We start from the raw sequence: 18,723 nt of genomic DNA, 5'->3' as shown, positions 1-18,723 counted from the left end.
TAATAAGATCAGGCAAATTTAACAAGAAAATCTCTTCAGTCAGAAAGCCAAAAATATCATATTGTGAATCTGTACATCTACTTTCATTCACCTGAATGGATAGTTTGGTAAATCTTTACTTTCAGTACTCTGTTTTTCCAGTTAAAAACCTTTGTTCTCAGACGATGCTTGCATTTAGACAGCTGGGGAAGCATGAAAAACATCCCATGGTGAGCCTTGCACACACCTCCTCCTCAGCAGTGGTGCCATTTGTTGCCCACATCTCCAGATTCCTGCAGGAATCCTCCTCAGTTCATCCGCCCTCTATGAAGAAATCACAGGGGATGGAAACAGGGAGCCAGGACTGATGAACACTGAACAAATCCCTGATTTCTAAAATCGTTAATGGTCCACAATAGCAAGAGGAGAATGCAGAGACAGCACAAAGGATTCCCAAGCACATCCCTTTATTTTCTGTGGAGGAAGCATGAGGAGACCCAGACCCACATTTATTTTCCCTCCTTTGAAGGTATCTGTTTTACAGGATGCTGATACCATCAAAGAGTGAAATACACGTTAGGAAGTCAGCACTCAAAAAAGAAATTAAAATACATTTGTTTGCTCTCCACTCTAACCTATTAGATAAATACTATCATTTTCAAGTTGCTGCTCATAATGTTAAAGAAAAAATGTTTTTAGAAAGAAGAAACTACCGATGAAGTTAAAGAAAAATTATTTTTTGGAAAAGTAAGTTGATTTCTTATTTCAGCTTTTAATTTCAATATTGAAGCATTAAAAGAAAGCTTATAAGTGATTCCCAGATCATCACAAGAGTCATGAGAATTAGTCTCATGCTTAATATTTACTGTTTAATACAGCCACAAAAGAACCAAAGAAAGGACACAACATAAATTTATTTTCTTTCCAGATCAGTTTTGCCTACTTGCATTTTGTCCTCCAAAAAACGTACATGGCCACGTAATAACAGTAATTCGGACGTGACACGGCAGAAGCAGGGCGTTCACCAGAAGCCGACATATTATTAAAAACAATACATTTCTCATCTCCCATTCCATCCTTTTCCAGGGATATTTTCAACTTACTTCAAAGTGGGAATTTCTGTCACGCTGCCTCAGCTGGAAGTAGATTAGGGGTTTTATGTGCCCCTTCATCCTCAGAAATTTCCTTTTCAACTTTTCTTCTGCAGCAGTTGCAGTGGATAGGTTTAAGATTCTTTTATAACTACAACACACTTGAAAAAAGAACTGCTGGGCAATCAAAAGGTATTCAGCCTGAAGAATCAACAGATGTCCTTAATAAAATATATGATAATTAAGATTCAGGTTTAAGTGTATTCCCACCCTATATTGATCTTGTTCAATACCATGCCATGGATTCAGCATTTTCCTTGAAAGCTTCACTGAAGGAAAGAATATTTGAAGAATACTTGTAAAGATTACTTGAAATTCAACACAAATTTGCAATAATGATTGCTATGAAGAAAGAAAGAAAGAATGCATTTTTCTGAATTCCACCCTAAATCAAGAGTAATTTCACTAGTAACCTCTGAAAATACAGCAAGCAGCACAGAGAAATAACTGAACCAAATTGTTATGAACTGAGAGTTAGTGCTCAGTCTTCCACTGCTAATATACGGAATTCAAGAGATGTTGGTATAACGATTATGCAAATAGTTATTTAAACTAGTAATGCCAGTAACAGGAATAGTTCTCTTATTCAGCTAAGCAAAATGGTATCTGTTATTATGCCATTTAACTTCCCCTGTTTGTAAAGCATATACATTCTATTTATAAATTCTATTTATATCCTGGACACTCATACTTTAGAGTAAGCTTTGTAGCAGCTACAGTAAACTATGGACTCAACTCTTTTAATTCTCAGGATCTCTTCTTACTGAGTATCAGGAGCCACTAGTGCAAAAAGTACAAGATCTTTTCAGAAGTTTGTATACTACATTAGAGGACATGTAGAAAATAAGTGATGACATCTTCCCTGCAGATGAAAGACTATAAAGACTGTAGTAAGGACTAATATCTAGTAGTCAAATATGACTCTTCAAATAGATTAATTATACTTTGTCCATGAGAGTCAAAAATAATAGGTATTAAAAAACAAACAAACAAACAAATATAGGAGCATATTAAGCATATCATGAGAAAATGTATGTCAATATCTGGGAAAGAATGGAAATACAGAGAAACCATTGATATCCAATTGCCTGAGGGTGACTAAGAAGAACATGACCACAACAATTCCAGCTATTTGATAGGCATCCTTACCTGCAGAAGACAAACAACAAAGCAATCAAGTGGAAATCTGGCAGGAAGAAGTTTGAAACAATGTTCTATGTAAGAGTACATGGCAGTGTGCTTTTTCTGTCAGCTGAGTTGGAAACAGCACAGCTTTGCAGACTGAATGTTGGGTAAGTCTAAGCCGGTGTGGCTTATGCTAAAATACAAGTATCTTCAACAATTTGCAAGTAACTAATGCATCAAAAAGGCATCTGCAACTTTAAAAGTTATCCTTTCACAAATCACTACTTTTCTACCATGCATAATAAGTTCTATAATAAGCTCTATTTTAATCCTAGAATCTACAGGCACAATCTGTTTTTCTAGCAATGTTTCCTAGGCAAAGGAGCAACGAACAGACATGCTGCATTGCTTGCTTCATATCTGATAATAAGTGACTTCTGAGGCCTGTTCTCTACAGTTAAATACATAGAAAATAACATTCTTGGAGGAAAACATTAAAAGCGAGACGATTCACCTCCCTGCAAAGTAAATCTTCCATCACATTTAAATATTTACCCCTTAGCAGGCTAAACTCCACAAGTCACTATTTTCCTGTCTTTTCATACATTTTAAACCAAAAAAATCTTTTTGACCAATTGGACACAGTTCTGCCAGAATTCCCTCAAGAGGTGGGCTACAATGATTACCTTTATTACAAAAGTATTCCACTTCTTCACAGCTCAGATTTTCAGGCTCAAACTCTGTAGAAAAGCTTTCCTCCAATGGAAAGTCTTCTTTTGAGACAGTATCATTTTCCTCAGACAGGCACTCTTCTTCTTCATCCTCAATGGCATCCTCGAGGGGCCCTTTAAAAAGAATCAGGAACACTGTGGCAAAACCATCTAAAAGGACAACGTGAAATAAAACCTTAGCAAACTTAGAACTGGTGGTCTTTATCTAGTTCTTCCTTCCACTTGCTGGGTTCAGCATTTACGAGAATTGACCAAATAATAGTTAATGGGAACTGAAATTAGGAGTGACTGTTTTCCTAAGTGAGGACTTCAAATCAGAATATGCGAAGTGTTATTAACAATATGTATTAATAATGCTCGCACATCTCTCTTTTCATTATTCATCAGGCTGCAGTATTAACAGCAGACAGTTTTAACAATGGAAATCAAAGCTGCATTTGTAAAACCATGTAAGCAGTGAAGAGCCTTCTCTTGTTGTTTGTAAGTCATTGTTTTTTGATGCTGAATTACAGTACTTAATAGGCTCCCTTCACAAGCTTCACTTCCAGAGTTAGCAGAACTGACGATAGCAAATTAATACAAAGGTATTGATAGTATCAACTTCAGCTTCAGCTGTTTTCCTTCAAGGAGCACCTGATGGAGTTTAAAAAGAGTTTCATATTCCCTGTGTACATTCATTTGCAACACTCTGTAACAGACTACCAGTCACTGGGCAGGACTCAGACAAACACTGCATTTCACTTTACAGAAACACCCGGTGTGCTGCTCTACACTGAAGGGCAACACTGGCACACAGCAGCCCCAGGAGGAGAGCGTGAGCCTCAATGTGACACAGCAGCCCGAGGTCTCAGACTCTGCTAGTTACCGAGACATCCCATTCCTACAGAGCCTCCTGAAGAGCCATGTCTGACAGGTCTGTAACACGTAACGCCCTGCTTGCCAGCCAGAATGTTTTCGAGAATCAGAATTTCTTCCTTCTTATACGCAGTTAACAGTCATTGGTTAATAGTAACTATTTTCTAAATTCATCTCACGTGCAGGTGTAGAATTTACCCACAGATTTAAGTAGAGATTTGAAATAATTGAACATATTTTAATTTAACTAAGATTTTATTAAATGTCAGTATGTTTCAAAATCCATCTTAAGACTGGATTTCAAAAGAGGGATTTCATTATACGTGGTTGAGGCTTGAAAAAAAATTACTTATTTCCCTCTCCAATGAAAGCACGGCCTCATTTATAATTGACTGTGTATTTCTTCCTTGAAATGAAAGCTAGCTGGCTAATGAAAAAAAATGTAATTTGTATTTATATGATAGTTTTCCGGTATTAAATACACTATTCCTATATAATCTATCATGCTGAGATACAATACATAAATGATTCTGTTGCACTTGATGAAAAAGGAGGGATAAATTTTTAAAAGAAATCAAACATTGACTACACTCTAATTTTATGTAATTTATTATTAACCAGGGACTACCTACATTTATTAAAACAGCAAAATTCACTTTAGACTATGTTGTGCAATTCTTGCTTCAGAGGAATATGATGGTTACCTTTTATTGAAATTGATTGAGATTCCCAGCTGGCATTCCATTAATTAATATAGCTTACTACCTTCCACGGAAATATGACTATTTATGCCAGCTGAGAATCTGACCAAATGAACCCACTTACGTGGATTCACACTCACCAATGCAAGCCATCATTCAACAATATATCTCCTAGAATAAGGGGCTCTTATTATGGCTGAAGAAATAAAGATTCTCACTGTCAAAGTATCCATTACTGTTAATTGCTCTTTCTAGGCATGTTGGGAAAAAGTCCGGCACTTGAATATGCACATGGAATGAAGAGTGGCTGTCACAGTGTATGGAACTGAGAACGAAGCAGGAGCACGCGCTGGAGGAGCCATGAGCAATGCACCACATTTAATATGGGCAGTTTGGGCACCTCACGTGTCCAGTTCCATCTCAGAAATGAAAGCATAAGGGTTACTCAAATACCTATCAAAAATACCTCCCAGATCTCATGATTTTATTAATATGTGACAATGTTGAGCCATTTATTGGCGTGTACTCCTAGTAGCATCTATATAAGTAAACTGGAAATGAGAAACACAGTGAAACAAACAACTGAACTCTTTTAGGGAAATGGCAATTTCTGCCAGGTGTATTCCTTCAAAAATTGTTCACATAAATATGGGGGAAAGATATAAGTTTCATTTTTGTGTTTATAAAGCACAACCTTCACACTTCAGTTAAAGCTGACCTCCCCCTGAAAGACTGGTTCTTTGTCATTTGACTTTTTCCAATCAGTGCTTTGTGAAAGTCAGAATAAGTATGTGCAAGCAATCCAGTTGGCACATGTGTAAGGCATTCCAGTGTGTTCCCAGATATTAAACCAGTTTGTTTGCTCAGGCCACTCGGACATATTCAGCAAGCTAACAATTGAGAACTGCTCACTGACCCAGACTATGACAGAAGTCCAGTGGGTGTGCTTTCATTTGCATGGAAACACACATCTTAAAATTTCCACTGACATTGTTTCTAAGAAAGCAAAAGGGGAACAAAGTACAAACCCACTCAAAGCTTCAAAAACTTGCCTAGTTTGTTTTTTTAAACCAATCTAAGGCTAAAGAAATTCTTAGCAAATGCTCTTATAACCAAATTATAGGTTTGAATAGGTATTTAACACTTTCTAATGTTAAATCTTTTAGCATTTGCAAGCACAAATGTAGATTTTGTCAGATCTCAATGAGATGTGATGAATGCATCCACCTATACCAAGTTTTACTCTGCATATGGCAGCCCATGTGCACAAACAACGATGTCTACCCAGTACTGTATGAGCAGCGATCATACAGAGCTCTTCATAAGAGCTGCTCAGCAGCTGACATCAGATGCTGCATTATGAAAAGCAGCAAGGCTTGCTGCAATCAAGGGATCAGTGCAGAAATATTTTTCTAGGTTTCATGTTGCTGCTGCCTTGTCTAATTCACACACTCTGTCTTATTCCTGCTGAGCTGCCTTCTATCTTGTAAGCATCCAAATTCACGCAGCTCATGTTCAGACCTATAAACTGATGACTTCTATGGAACTAACTGAAGGAAAAACCATTATTCTACATGATTAAGATTAGACCACAAGGATAATAGCAAAATTAAGTACTTCTTGGTTGTTAGTTTCATGTAAACTGAAATATTTATGCCTGATTTCTGTGGTTATCATTATCACTCAAACACAAAAATGGGTTGAAGAAAACAGTAAAATCAAAAGCCATCTACTAGTCAATATAAACAGATTAAACTTTCCATTCTTGACTATTCCAACTAATTATTTGCACATAAACAGACACTAAATTTGAATAAAAATTAATAGTCAGAATCTCACAATAAAAATTTACTGGAACTACATATTTCTGACTAATGCAAATACAAAGTTTGCAAGCTTATGTCTACCTAATTTGGCCGTGTGTTTCAATCAGGATCTGCCTGCTATCTGTACAGCAAATCACCCAAGGCATCAACTTCTTCTCTGGTTCAAAAACATAAAAGTGAGTTTTCAAAGTTACTAACACTTTTCTCTAGAGGACAATCTATGCAGTGCCTGCTCAACTTCTTGACTGACACAAAATATTTAAAAATACAGAGTTATATAGGAAAATAAAAAAGCTTTTAAAAATACCGGCTTCTTTTTCAGCTGTTTCCTCTGATACTGTTGGTTTCTGTCCAGTTGTTATAGTGTTGGTCTACTACCTCCCAAATACAGCTTGATCAGTTACTTTAGTGCAGTACTTTACCTTCCGTATTTCTTTTAAATTGTTGATTTAACTTAATACTTTTATATCCATTACTTATACTGACTGCATTATTAAGCACCTATTAAGCACACATGTACTATATCTGCTTTAATTTAAGCTAGAACATGTTAAAGGTATCATCCCTGTTCTGCTGAAAAATGCTGATTAAGTCTGACACTACAACAAAACACTGCCATGATGACAGAGCAATGCAAATCCAAATAATTACTGCCACTGAAATACATCTGAGTGTCACAATGATCTGACAGTCAATAGCTCTAAGATAAAACAGTACAGTTTCAAACTGGGATGGTGTAAGAGTTTAGGGGAGCAGTTAATTGCAGAGAGATCATCAAAATGCTTTTCTTCTATTCTCATTTTGATGATTCTGCTCCTGCAAGTGGTTAGACAAAGAATTAGATGTTATGTAAGGAGAGGTGAATCTGAAATGCTTCAGATTAGCTACACACATGATAAACATTTAAGAATTTTCAAAGGCACTGCATAAAAAGCTTCATTTCTAATCCCATACAGGGCTTCTGAAGGCAAATGAAGTTTCCTCTACTTCATTCTGTATGTCTTAAGAAATCGTGAGAAAACTGTTCCTTTATGAAACAAGCAACCACATGTATTGTATACAACACTGGAGATCCTGAGGGGTTTAGTCATTCATTTCTTTCTTTGGTATTTATACTATTTTATTAATATTTATTTCTGTGACAGTATTTTTTTTTCCCCCAAATACAACCGATGAACAAGAGGCAGCAGAAAACTGTACAATTAGAGGCAGCAATGTAGGAATGAATGTGGTAGAAACACGTATGGCTTAGGGAGCACAGTAGTCTGCTTGAAGAAATCATCACATATAATTTGATACAAATAACAATATCTACTGCAGAGAGGCTGACGAGAGAACTGCATGTGCCTTCATGGAGAAAATTACTTCTGATTGAGGCCACTTGGCAGCGCAGTGTGGGGAAATCTGAACGGCAGCTCCCTAATTTGTAGCAGATTTGCCGATGCTCAAGCACATAATTTTTAGGATTATTAATGTATTAAACACCTACAAAAATCCTTCTTAAATAATCATACAGATGTAAACATATATTTATGAATGCAGAAAAATAGCTAGCTGTGTGGCAATCTTAACACAACAGAAAACAGATGCTACCTCAACACTTAGAAGGATGAGCCACATTTAACAAAAACAAAACAATACAAAAAACAACACTGTAAGCATTTTAATAACAGGGAAAAATGTGAGAACGGAGCACCAAAAAAGAGTTTACATTCACCTAACAAAAGAACATTTTGCTACAATAATAATTCCTCCGAAGACAAATTTGAGCTTCAGACTGGCTGAGGATGTTAGTCCTCACACAGCAGTGCAGAACTTCAGTTTTATGGTACTCTAACCCTAACAAAATAATTGAAATTCAATAGCACTAAACTAGGGAAGTTCTGTAATCATTTCTCATAGTTGAATTCATCAGAATTCTCCATAAGTGAAACCACTTAAATGCATGCTCAAATTAAGCACATGCTTTCCTATTCAGTGCTTTGTGCTTAAAATGCTTGTACCCTACTGTGGGAAAATTTCATTGGAATAATTATCTCATGAAAATGTTAAGTGGTTAGCTTCCTTCCCACCTACTAGAATTCTCCTGTGCTCCCAGAGCAGCAACACAAATCAGTGCTCTTAACAAATTAAGAATGCTTCAGAAAGCCTACAATACTTGACAGTGAGTGGCTGGGGAGAGGTTAATGAGGGTAATTAGTAGTAGTAGCATTAAATAATAACAACTCTGATAAATCAGAGAGGCTTGAAATTCACTGGATCGACATCATGCATTTTGCATGTTCTATGCAATCCATCCAGTATTTCCTAGGAAAACATGCTGCCACACGCAGATGATTCTCAGCTTACTGTAACACCCAGGTATGCAGTGCTCTATGACTACAGAGGGCAAAGCTGCAGAAAAATCAATCCATTTGTTTCCTCTTTCTACAAGAAACAAACAGCGACATACGAAAACGATAAGGCAAACACTTCATACCGATCTGTATGCTGAAGACAAGTAAGGATCATTAGAAAAAAAAAAAAATCAGGAACACTGAGAATAAAGAGGGTTCTATTTATTCCATTTAAAATATGGCGGCAAGACTGACATTTCACGGAAGTTCGTATTTCCACACAGGGCTTCTCCGCTTCATTCTCAGGCTTTAGTTAACTCAGTAGAGTTCTTTTCTACCATTGTACTTTCAGAACATCCTAGAGACAAGATTATCAGCAACCTGAACAAACCCAACAGCAACAGAAACAATCGAACAGCTTCTTTTGAGGAAGAAATTTCTATAATAACCCAAAATGTCCTCCCAAGCTCCGCTCTGGGAAGCCGCCTTTCTCTTGCATTCAACACGATTCTTTTAGTACAGGCTCAAATATTTCAGACCCACAGTGAAGACGGGCCGATAAAATAAGGGAGAAGAATATGTGGTGATGTAACCACAACACACTTCCAGTAGGACTGCCAGATACATCCAGTCACTGAGATTTTCAGAAGGAGAAACTCCAGTGGTAGGTACAGAGATGAATTGTAGAAATGGATGCACACAACAATTCTCCAGATAAAGTAATAAAAGGCAATAAAATGATGATAAAAGTTTTCCTGCTGTACTAGTTGCCCCCTCCCTGCCCCTGCTACATGACTCCATGACTGTCCACTCGTGGCTTTCAGTTGACAGCATTCCCCATTTTCATTGTAAAAACTACCACCTCTCCCTTCTTTCCTGTGAGAACTGAAAATATTTTCCTTATGTAATTTCAGGAAAATTGAAAGGGCCAAGAGAGGTGTCTAAACACACTTCTGTTCAATGTTACATGGCAATACCTCAACTTGACAAACTGACTGCTGCAGGAATAGTTTAAAATACAAGCATACTGTTGGCAGTAGGTGACTGAAGAACAAACTGGCAGATCAGTTTAGAAAAAAAATGTAAATATATATCTTAAGAAAGCAAATACTTGTCAAACCACTCCCACCTTTACATAAATGCTTCTCTCTTTACCGAGTTCTCTATTTAACTTAACTAAGTTATGCTGGTAATTCAAGTCACATTTTTTGAGCCATCCTCAAGAGAGGCACCTCTACCTGTGCATGATGAACCTCTCCAGTCTGTTATGTAAATTGGCTGAACTTCAAAAGTTTTTTCCAGATTGGAAGATTGCATCAATTTGTGAACTGTTCATTACATTTTAATTGTGGCATCCTAGCAGAATGAACCATTTCTCACCTTCACACTGGTAGAAACTTTATGAGCATGATTTAACGATGGATTTAATAGAAAAAGGAATGGAAAAGAGCTGCTCTTTGGACAGTATAAATTCACATCGACCTGATGTAATTGAGCTTAACAGCAAGAATGAAGTATATTTCTGTGGTAAAAAGAAAAAAAAAAAGTTGTTTTTTTTGTTTTTTTGTTTTTTTTTTAATGCACAAGTTCTTCCTGCAGACACTCACTTTTAACATAAGTTGCATCAGGGGATCTGGCGAGAAGGAAACATTTTTATTAATTTTCCCCTTATCTATAAGAAGAATGCTGGTTTTTTTTTTTTTCATTTACGTTCCTTGCCTGCAGGTAGCAGACCAAGAAAATCATATAGTAGAAATTTTTCCTTTTGATTAATTTCTTTCCATGTGTTATGTTATTTCTTATATATAATTGATTTCAGGTTTCGCTCGTAGCTGTACATCTTTTTTATATCTGCACCTACTGCCTCCCTTCAATCAAGAAAGTTGAAGGAAATTACCTGAATTTTGTTAAGTTTATTAAAAAAAGAGCTCTGTGAATATTTAAATTGAGTTTTGAAATGCTAATACAAGAAAGATATTAGAGAATTTTAATAGTAGGTTCAATTTGACCCACAGACTATTGTAGAAAGGGTCAAATTTTATTCAAATTATTTCTTTACAGGAAAAAATATGAACCCTTTGATTTTATAAAAGTAGATTAATATTCTTCACTGTTTGGTCTTTTGGCACTTCAGTGCATGACAGCATTAACTGTGCTTGTGTATAAACTTTTCAAAGACCTTTAAATGTTCCAGTAATTTGGAACTTCACTTTCATTTATGCTCATCTTTTTTTCTCTTAGCATTATCCAAGAGTCCACAACAAAACTGACAAGTGCCTATAATCACTTTGCTTTTTAGAGCTACACCAGAACATTTCTAATCAATAAAAGGGAAAGGCTGAAATAGTGACACATACAGAACACGTTTACAGAGACGTCATTTCAAAAAGTTGCATGCATGTGCACTATGAATGCCAGCATTTCAACTGCACAGGAAAAAAAAAAACAAACAAACCCTTGTGCATGGAAAATACATTATAAGATTCTTGCAATTAAATGACAGAGCTGAGTTTCTAAGCTCGGGCTCATGTGGAAACACAGGGGCATTTACAGAATCACAGAATCACAGAATCACAGAATCACTAAGGTTGGAAAAGACCTATAAGATCATCCAGTCCAACCATCCACCTGTCACCAATGGTTCTCATTAAACCATATCCCTCAACACAACATCCAAACGTTCTTTGAACACCTCCAGGGTCGGTGACTCCACCACCTCCCTGGGCAGCCCATTCCAGTGCCTGACCACCCTTTCAGAGAAGTAGTATTTCCTAATATCCAGCCTGAATCTTCCCTGGCGAAGCTTGAAACCATTCCCTCTAGTCCTATCACCAGTTACACGAGAGAACTATCTAGAGTTTGTTTTTTTCTGTTCTGGGATTTTTTTTGCAAGTTTTGTTTGGCTCACAGGAGCCGGGAAAGAGATACTCATCCTGGAGATGAACCCTGTAGGTTTATCAATTTACATCAAAATAGGCAGAGAGGGAATATGAAGAAACAGTAAGTGGTGCATAGTACTGTTGTTACACAAAATGTAATACAGGCAGAGCTAACCATATGATCACACTAATTTACCAACTGAAGAGTATCATGTTTTGCCAAAGAACAGAAACTGTTTTGCAATACAAGCGTTATGAAAGACACTTACAGTACCTTCCCCTCTTCAAACCTTCCCACTTGCAGGCATCGAAGTGTCGCCTTATTATAGAACAATCAACGTAGGGATTTTTCCAGGTATGTCTCTAAATGCCATATGAACTACCTGTTTGTTCAAAACTAAATGCAGACAGTGACAGCAAAGAAGACTTAATAGCTGTAGTTTCATTCTGGAACTTCAACTGCACGGAATAATGGCCATTGGAATATGTAATAGCAGCTTCACATGGGCAGTGCGATCTCAAAGCTGGTAGCAGCAGGGATACTGAGCGCATGTAACTGTACTGAAAGAAAACCTGCAGTGTTTCAGTACAGAATGAATTGGCAGGCCTTCTAGAATTAGCAACAATGTTCTGTCTTTTAAAAAAAAAAGAAGAAAAAAAAACACCTAGCAGAAATTCTATCTTGGGAAGTTTGGTGTTTTGTTTGTTTGTTTTAATTATTTTGCTTTTAGTAATAATTATGTATTCACATAATTTGGAAAAGTAATGCAAATAATATATTTGGTTTTGTGCTCAGAAAAATTCAGTAACTGAAATACTGAGAAGAACAGAGAAGAGGATAGCCTTTTGCATCATTAATTACCCTTGGTGCAGTCACTGACTCTGGTTCAGCCACTATTTTCCTTTCTAACTCTATGAATAAAATAGCCAATTAGATCTGAAACTGTGCACGTTTCACAATGCCTAGATATGCAGGTACTGAATCTCTCTGCAAGTGGTGGGCCTCCATCTTACACATTTTTGATATGCTTTGTGCAGGACTTCCTGCACACTTCTTATGCCCTTGAGAAGCCAGACCTTTGCTTCCAGCGATCCTTCACCTAAGGCAGATCCACAGCCCACCTCAGTCCTTTCATGAATTCCATGATTCCTGATAGATTTAACAGAAAATCTTGAGACAACAGGTAATGAAGACTTTGTTATATTTGTGCACTTAGATAAATACCCTGTGTCTACTTTTATTTAATCCATGAAGAGTAAATAAGATAAATTGGCAATGCCTATCTTAATAGCTAAAAAACTAGTGGTTTTTACCATGTACTGTTAATGCACCTGGCTTTGGATTGTGAGCAGAATGAGGGCAAGGTGTCAGAGAAGCAAATTCAGCAAAGTCAATTCTTGGTAAGAGTTTAGCTCACAGTGAAACTGAAATGACTTTTCTGTACTGTGTACCTGTAGCTCAGGTATGAAAGCTTCCCACTACTTCACAGTCAAGGCCTCAACATTGAAAGGTGAGCACTTAAGTGAGAATCAAAGAGCACACACACTCAGTGACTACGAACACAGTAAGCTGTGTAAGCTCTTTATCACATATTTCTTTCCACCAGTCTTGACTATTTACTATGGGGTTTTTTTCATTTTTATTTATTTATTAATAAATATTATACTACAGCTAGAGAGCAAGAAAACAGAAATATTCACTAAAAACTGGAGAAAAAGTCATTGCAAAAATCTTTCCTGTGGGAAGAAGATTGAAGATGTTGATTCAAACCAAATTTTGGGAACTATTAGCAGGTGATAACAATTACAAAACAGTTACACTCACAACACATCTCTTAATGTACACCCACAATTTGTTGGAAGCCTATTCCTCCTCCTACTGCCCCATTTTGATCACTCATTTACTAACTAAATCAGCAGCACTTATGACCTTCAAGATTGACATTGGACTCTTCTCTGTAAGTGCTCATCGCTACAAGCTGGCATCTTGGCCTGACAAGATTTCATGTGCATGTATGCCACATATCACAGCAAAAGAAATCAGGAGGATCAAGTTTTTAGAGACATCTTGTCCTACATAAGAAGAAAGAAGAGGAAGTTTTCTTAGCAGAGGAAGGCATTTAATCTTAACTGTCTTAATTCTACCTACTGTCGTAACAGCATCAAAGTGAAGGCTCCACAACAGATGCTGTTCCATGTATTTCTGGTTGTGTGAGAGGAGGAAGAGAACAACAGAAGTGACAGGATGAGTACCCTGACTCAAGACCCTGCTAAAATCTCAGCAACAACACAGAAGCAGCAGAGAATCACAGTGCACCACTTTTCCTGAACAGAACGATAAGCTGAAGCCTGCAAAGCAAACAGGAGGCTGGGCACAAAGTTTTCAGAGCTAGATCTATGATGGCTGTAGATAACCTCCTACATTAGGAGTAATTTTGCAATGGTTGTTTATCAGTAGTTTTCTTAAATGTGACAGAGTGAACAAGGAATTATTCCCTGTCTGCTTACGCAGAAATATTCTCCCTGCAGCATTTTTCCCTGGATTATGCTATATTTTGTTGTTTCTAAACCCATCATTTATTTCTGTATGATTTGTATCTGCTAACTTTTACAAAACAATTCTTGAAACTACTGGCAAGCTACTCTAAAATATCGGAAATGTAATTTGCCCAGCAATATGTGGCTAACATTAATGCAAATGTTATCCAGCTCAAGCCGATTACTATAGTTAAATAAATATGTATGAAAATAACGTTTAAATTTTCAGTGTTAAAAAAAAAAAAGAGAGGGACAACATGAGGAAAAGCAGTTTATGTAAGAAGATGGCTTCTTAATTCTGTCTTTCACTAAATTTATGCCTATCCACATTATAAAAATTAAAAAAAATTGATAATTTCTGTATGATTAAAGCCTTTTTTTTTTAACCTATTCAGGTAAAGGCATAAGGAAATATGATATGTAGATATTTAGAACCTTTTTTAAAGAAACAAATGCAACAAAAAAATACACTGTTTTCTAAAAGTAACTCATTTCAATAATTTTTTTCTTCAATAAAGCAGAACTCCCTTCTTTTACATTTTCCCTGCAGATAAAACATATGAAAACAAAGGGTGCAACAGCAAATCCTTCCCTTCAGACGTAGTGAACTGTAATATTAGTAAAGCAGCAGAAGCTTCTTTTTGTGTCTACTCTGACCGTCGGGATCTCGAGCGTGTAACAGACTGCCTGAAAGACTAAGAAAGCCTTCCTTCCTCTATAGCCTACAAGTCTATGGCAAAGCACCATACCCTGAATAGGGCCAATTTTCCCTTACACACGCCCGAGCCCTCTTCAGATCACAAAGCTTTGCAGAGCAATGAAGGACGCAGAAGTTCACTCTGTGCCTCCGACTGCAAGAGAGTCCAGGCCCTCGTTCCCTGCAGTACCTCTCCGTCCATCTCCTGAGGAGTGAGCGGCAGGTGCTGGTATTTGCTAATCACTGTCCTCCCTCACCTGCTAGAGAGAAAAATGTGATGCAAGTAGGAGCACTTTGAAGCCACTAATGATGCTGCTGCAGCGTATTTAATGGCCAGCATGTTCGCTACGATGAAAGAGGAACCTCACATCAAGTACATTAAGGGATCAGAGGAATACATACTCATTACTCACTGCAATTTTACATCCTCAATTTTAAGACAAAATACTCACATTTTTCCCATAAAGCACAGCCACCCTATACTGCTATGGAAAATGAAGGGTCTTTTCTTCTTCTGTTTAATATCTTCTATTTTTGTATGTAGCCAAAGATTATTCCTTGTTTGCCTTTTGTTTATAGCTGTGTTTCCTCGGATGGAAAAGTCTCTCTCATCATTTGTACATCATCATGTAATTAAATCAAAAAAGCAGAATAAAGGGTCCAAAAATCAGAAAGCCCCAGAAATCAGCAACGAAGTCATGACTTCCCTCACAGGTTGTATCTTCAAATTATTGCTTTTTCCCCAGTCTTTTTCAGTAGAAGCAAAACAGAGAATGCTGTAGAAGGAGCCCCTGAAAGACAGCCCAAATTCAATCTCTAATACACAATCAAAGCTAAAGAGCTTGTATGTAGAATTCACTGCCAAATTGGGTTAGACCTCGGTAAAGAAGTAAGCACACCTAAAATGATCTATAACTCAATGATGTAATTAAAGAAAAAACTTAAAAACACAACAGATAATATATATAACACACAGGAAACAAACAAACAAACAAAAAAAAAAACCAACCATGCTTAAAGTAACCACTAGTTCTGAAGTAACACCAAAAGAAAGTTCAAATGTTGGGAAAAAGCTACATCAAATTTGATTCTCTTTGTCTAGCGTATGAGGATCTTGTTATTTCAGAAATGTAATAATAGTACTTAATAGTATGTAAGAGATACAGAACTCCGTAATTAGTTACTTGTGTTATTAGAACTTTGAATTTGAAATAACTGCAGGGGATTCATTCAGTAATTTTAATCCCATAATGGAGTTTATCAATATGAAGAACAAAACTGAAGGGTTTCAAATTAGAGCTAAATCTTTAGATCAGAGACTGTAACAGAAATGAATTGTGCATATTTTTAACAGAAACCAAATAATCTGAGAAAAGTCAGGTGGAATAAAATGCAGACTGTGGCCACGAGCCACAGAACAGACATAAGCAGTGTCCCTCCAGGACAATGAAACCCCAGCCAGAGAGTCCACAGCCCAACAGTAAAGGAACATTAGTGCACAGTTTGTTTTCTGGGAATATTCAGATCCCATTTTGCTGACTAGATTGTCAGTTATGATTAGTTACAATCATTACAGTTGCTGTAGTTTACAATGATGCACCATAAGGATGAAATGTGGTATTTTAGATTTTCAAAGAAAACAGTATTAGAGCATCCATACTATGTTAATTGAAAATATAATGGGCTACTAACCAGTACATCATCAGCACTGACATTTTACAACCACCACAAAAAATGTGACTTTCATCATCACTACTAAGGAAAATATAATACAAGTATGTTTTATACAAAACAGAATTTATTGGAAAATGATGTTTATATGCCATTTATATTCATATATCTTTACACATATACATACATACACCCCAAAATTACAAAAAAGAACAACAAACTACATCACTTAAAATAAACTGAAAGTGCATGTCACAGCATATTTGACTTCTTTAATATCCCGTATTAGATTTTTTTTTTTTACTGCTTTGATTTCTTACTTGTAGGAATTGCAAGGTTGAACAAAGTACATTGCATTTCCCCTAGAGTTGGCATAACCTGCTGGTTTTCTGACTTAATCACTAATAAATAATTTGAAAACACAAAGTCATTATGTCATTTCCAGACAATGAGCTTTTAAATGGTGCATGTTATGTCCTAGCCCTTTCAGTAAGGAAAAAAAAAAGTTGTGCTTTCTTTTTTTTTTTCTCTAGAAACCAGATGGCTGGTAAGTGTTATTAGGAGGATATGTAAATCTCAAAGCAATGAGCACCAAATCAAAACAAGAATTCATTCACATCGTCTCTTAACATGATTGTTGTTTTGCTGAACCAACTTGTGGAATAATACAACTCCAACAAATTAGGCCACTGGATGCTTCAATGATGATGATGATTCAACAGTCCAATCTCCACTCCCTTTTAAGAATGAATAGGAAGGCTGAAAATATTTTTCACCCATACTTTCAACCTTCCAAATATCTTGCTCTGCATGCCGAACTTAAATAAAGCAATCTTTTTCCATTGATTTGTCTTAGTATGCTCACTTGAAAAGTCCTACTAGCTCCACTACTGTTAGAAATTTTTTCTTGCACAAAAATTTCCAGTAAACAATTGCATTCATTAAAGACTCCCACCCTCTCTGTTTAGGTTATCTATGTGATTCAGAATGACCTACATGAGCATAGCAGCTAGACAAGATGACCTCCAGAGGTCCTTTCCAAACTCAACCATTCTGCAGTTCTGTAATCATATCAGGAAATTTCTTATGTTTTCTTGTACTATCAAGAGCCAAATACAACAGACTACTCTGCAGTATTCTAGCACTTTCAGCCCAAGCATCAAAGGGAGTTAAAGGTGAAAAAACAAAGTAGAATATTTTTTAATTCCTCCAGAACTATCAAACCAAGAAAGCATGTTCTGGCATGATTTTAATTACATGCAAGCCGCTAGTAGCACTGAGTCAGTAGTTCCAACAGATCCACAAATGTAATCAACACTGACTGTAGTTGGACCACGGAAGGTTTGACTGTACTTTAGACAAGCTTCTCACTCCATCTTCCCTTTAGTTTTACACGATAAGAACATTTATTGTCTGCTGGTGATCTACTTTAAGCATAGGAAAATTCTGTGGATATTCTTCATCTGTTCTTTGTACATGCACAAGGACATTTCTAGACAAAGCTCAGTTTACATACACGTTGCAGCTACATTAACTATGAATAAGGTTCTCATAACCTTTGCTCCTGCACACTGTATGGCTGCTGAAAGGCAAGGTTGAACTTACTTTTCTAACTGCAGTCAATATTCTTACAATAGAAAATATAGAACACTACTTAACTTTGAAATTTTAGCACAATACTTAGAGATCCAATATGTTTAGTTCACTAAAATACAATGCGGGATTTTGTTTAATGTCACACACTGTATACATAAAAGAATGCTCAAGTTAACTGAATTTGGTATCCCTAAATTCAGTCTGAAGGAAGCCAGTTGTATCATGCCAGTGTTGAACTGGAAACATAGAACTGATCCCCTGATATTATGTTATTCTGTCACACTTTGTCCATTTTAGTTGTAAAGATTAAGAAAATGCTTTCACAGAGTTTCCTTAAAAAAATATTACTTAATGTAAAAGAAGCAATTATAACATTAAATGAAGTTTTCCTTTTCAGTTTCAATCCATTTTGCTTCTTTAAAATTCCTCAAAAAATACTTTTAATATATGAATGCATTTTTAAGATGTTTATACCTCTACATACTAACAGCTTTTTGTCGGCACACTTTAAACTATTGCCTTAGTTAAGTATTCTTTGAACATAATCTCTCTTGAATACTATGGTCTAACATACAGAATTATCCTTCTCAAATATTACACTCATCAATACTTTGATTACTCTCTTTTATTTCATATAT

At 36.4% G+C, this 18,723-nt stretch overlaps 1 protein-coding gene across 3 annotated transcripts in view; it reads right to left on the bottom strand.

Moving 5' to 3' along the window:
• ZFPM2 (zinc finger protein, FOG family member 2) overlaps positions 1 to 18,723 on the bottom strand; it is a 304,685-nt gene that overhangs the window by 241,331 nt on the left and 44,631 nt on the right. The window contains exon 2 of one of the 3 annotated variants that reach the window (XM_031591121.2): positions 2,942 to 3,100. The exons of the other annotated variants lie outside the window; for them this stretch is intronic. Coding sequence (XP_031446981.2) covers positions 2,942 to 3,100 — 159 coding nt within the window. The remainder of the gene's footprint in view (positions 1 to 2,941; positions 3,101 to 18,723) is intronic. 3 annotated transcript variants of the gene reach the window in all.

Source organism: Phasianus colchicus, chromosome 3 (assembly GCF_987193195.1).
Source record: "Phasianus colchicus chromosome 3, bPhaCol1.hap1.1, whole genome shotgun sequence".
NCBI classification, from domain to species: domain Eukaryota; kingdom Metazoa; phylum Chordata; class Aves; order Galliformes; family Phasianidae; genus Phasianus; species Phasianus colchicus.
The sequence above is the reverse complement of the archived record's forward strand: the minus strand, read 5'-3'. Positions and strand labels throughout refer to the sequence as shown.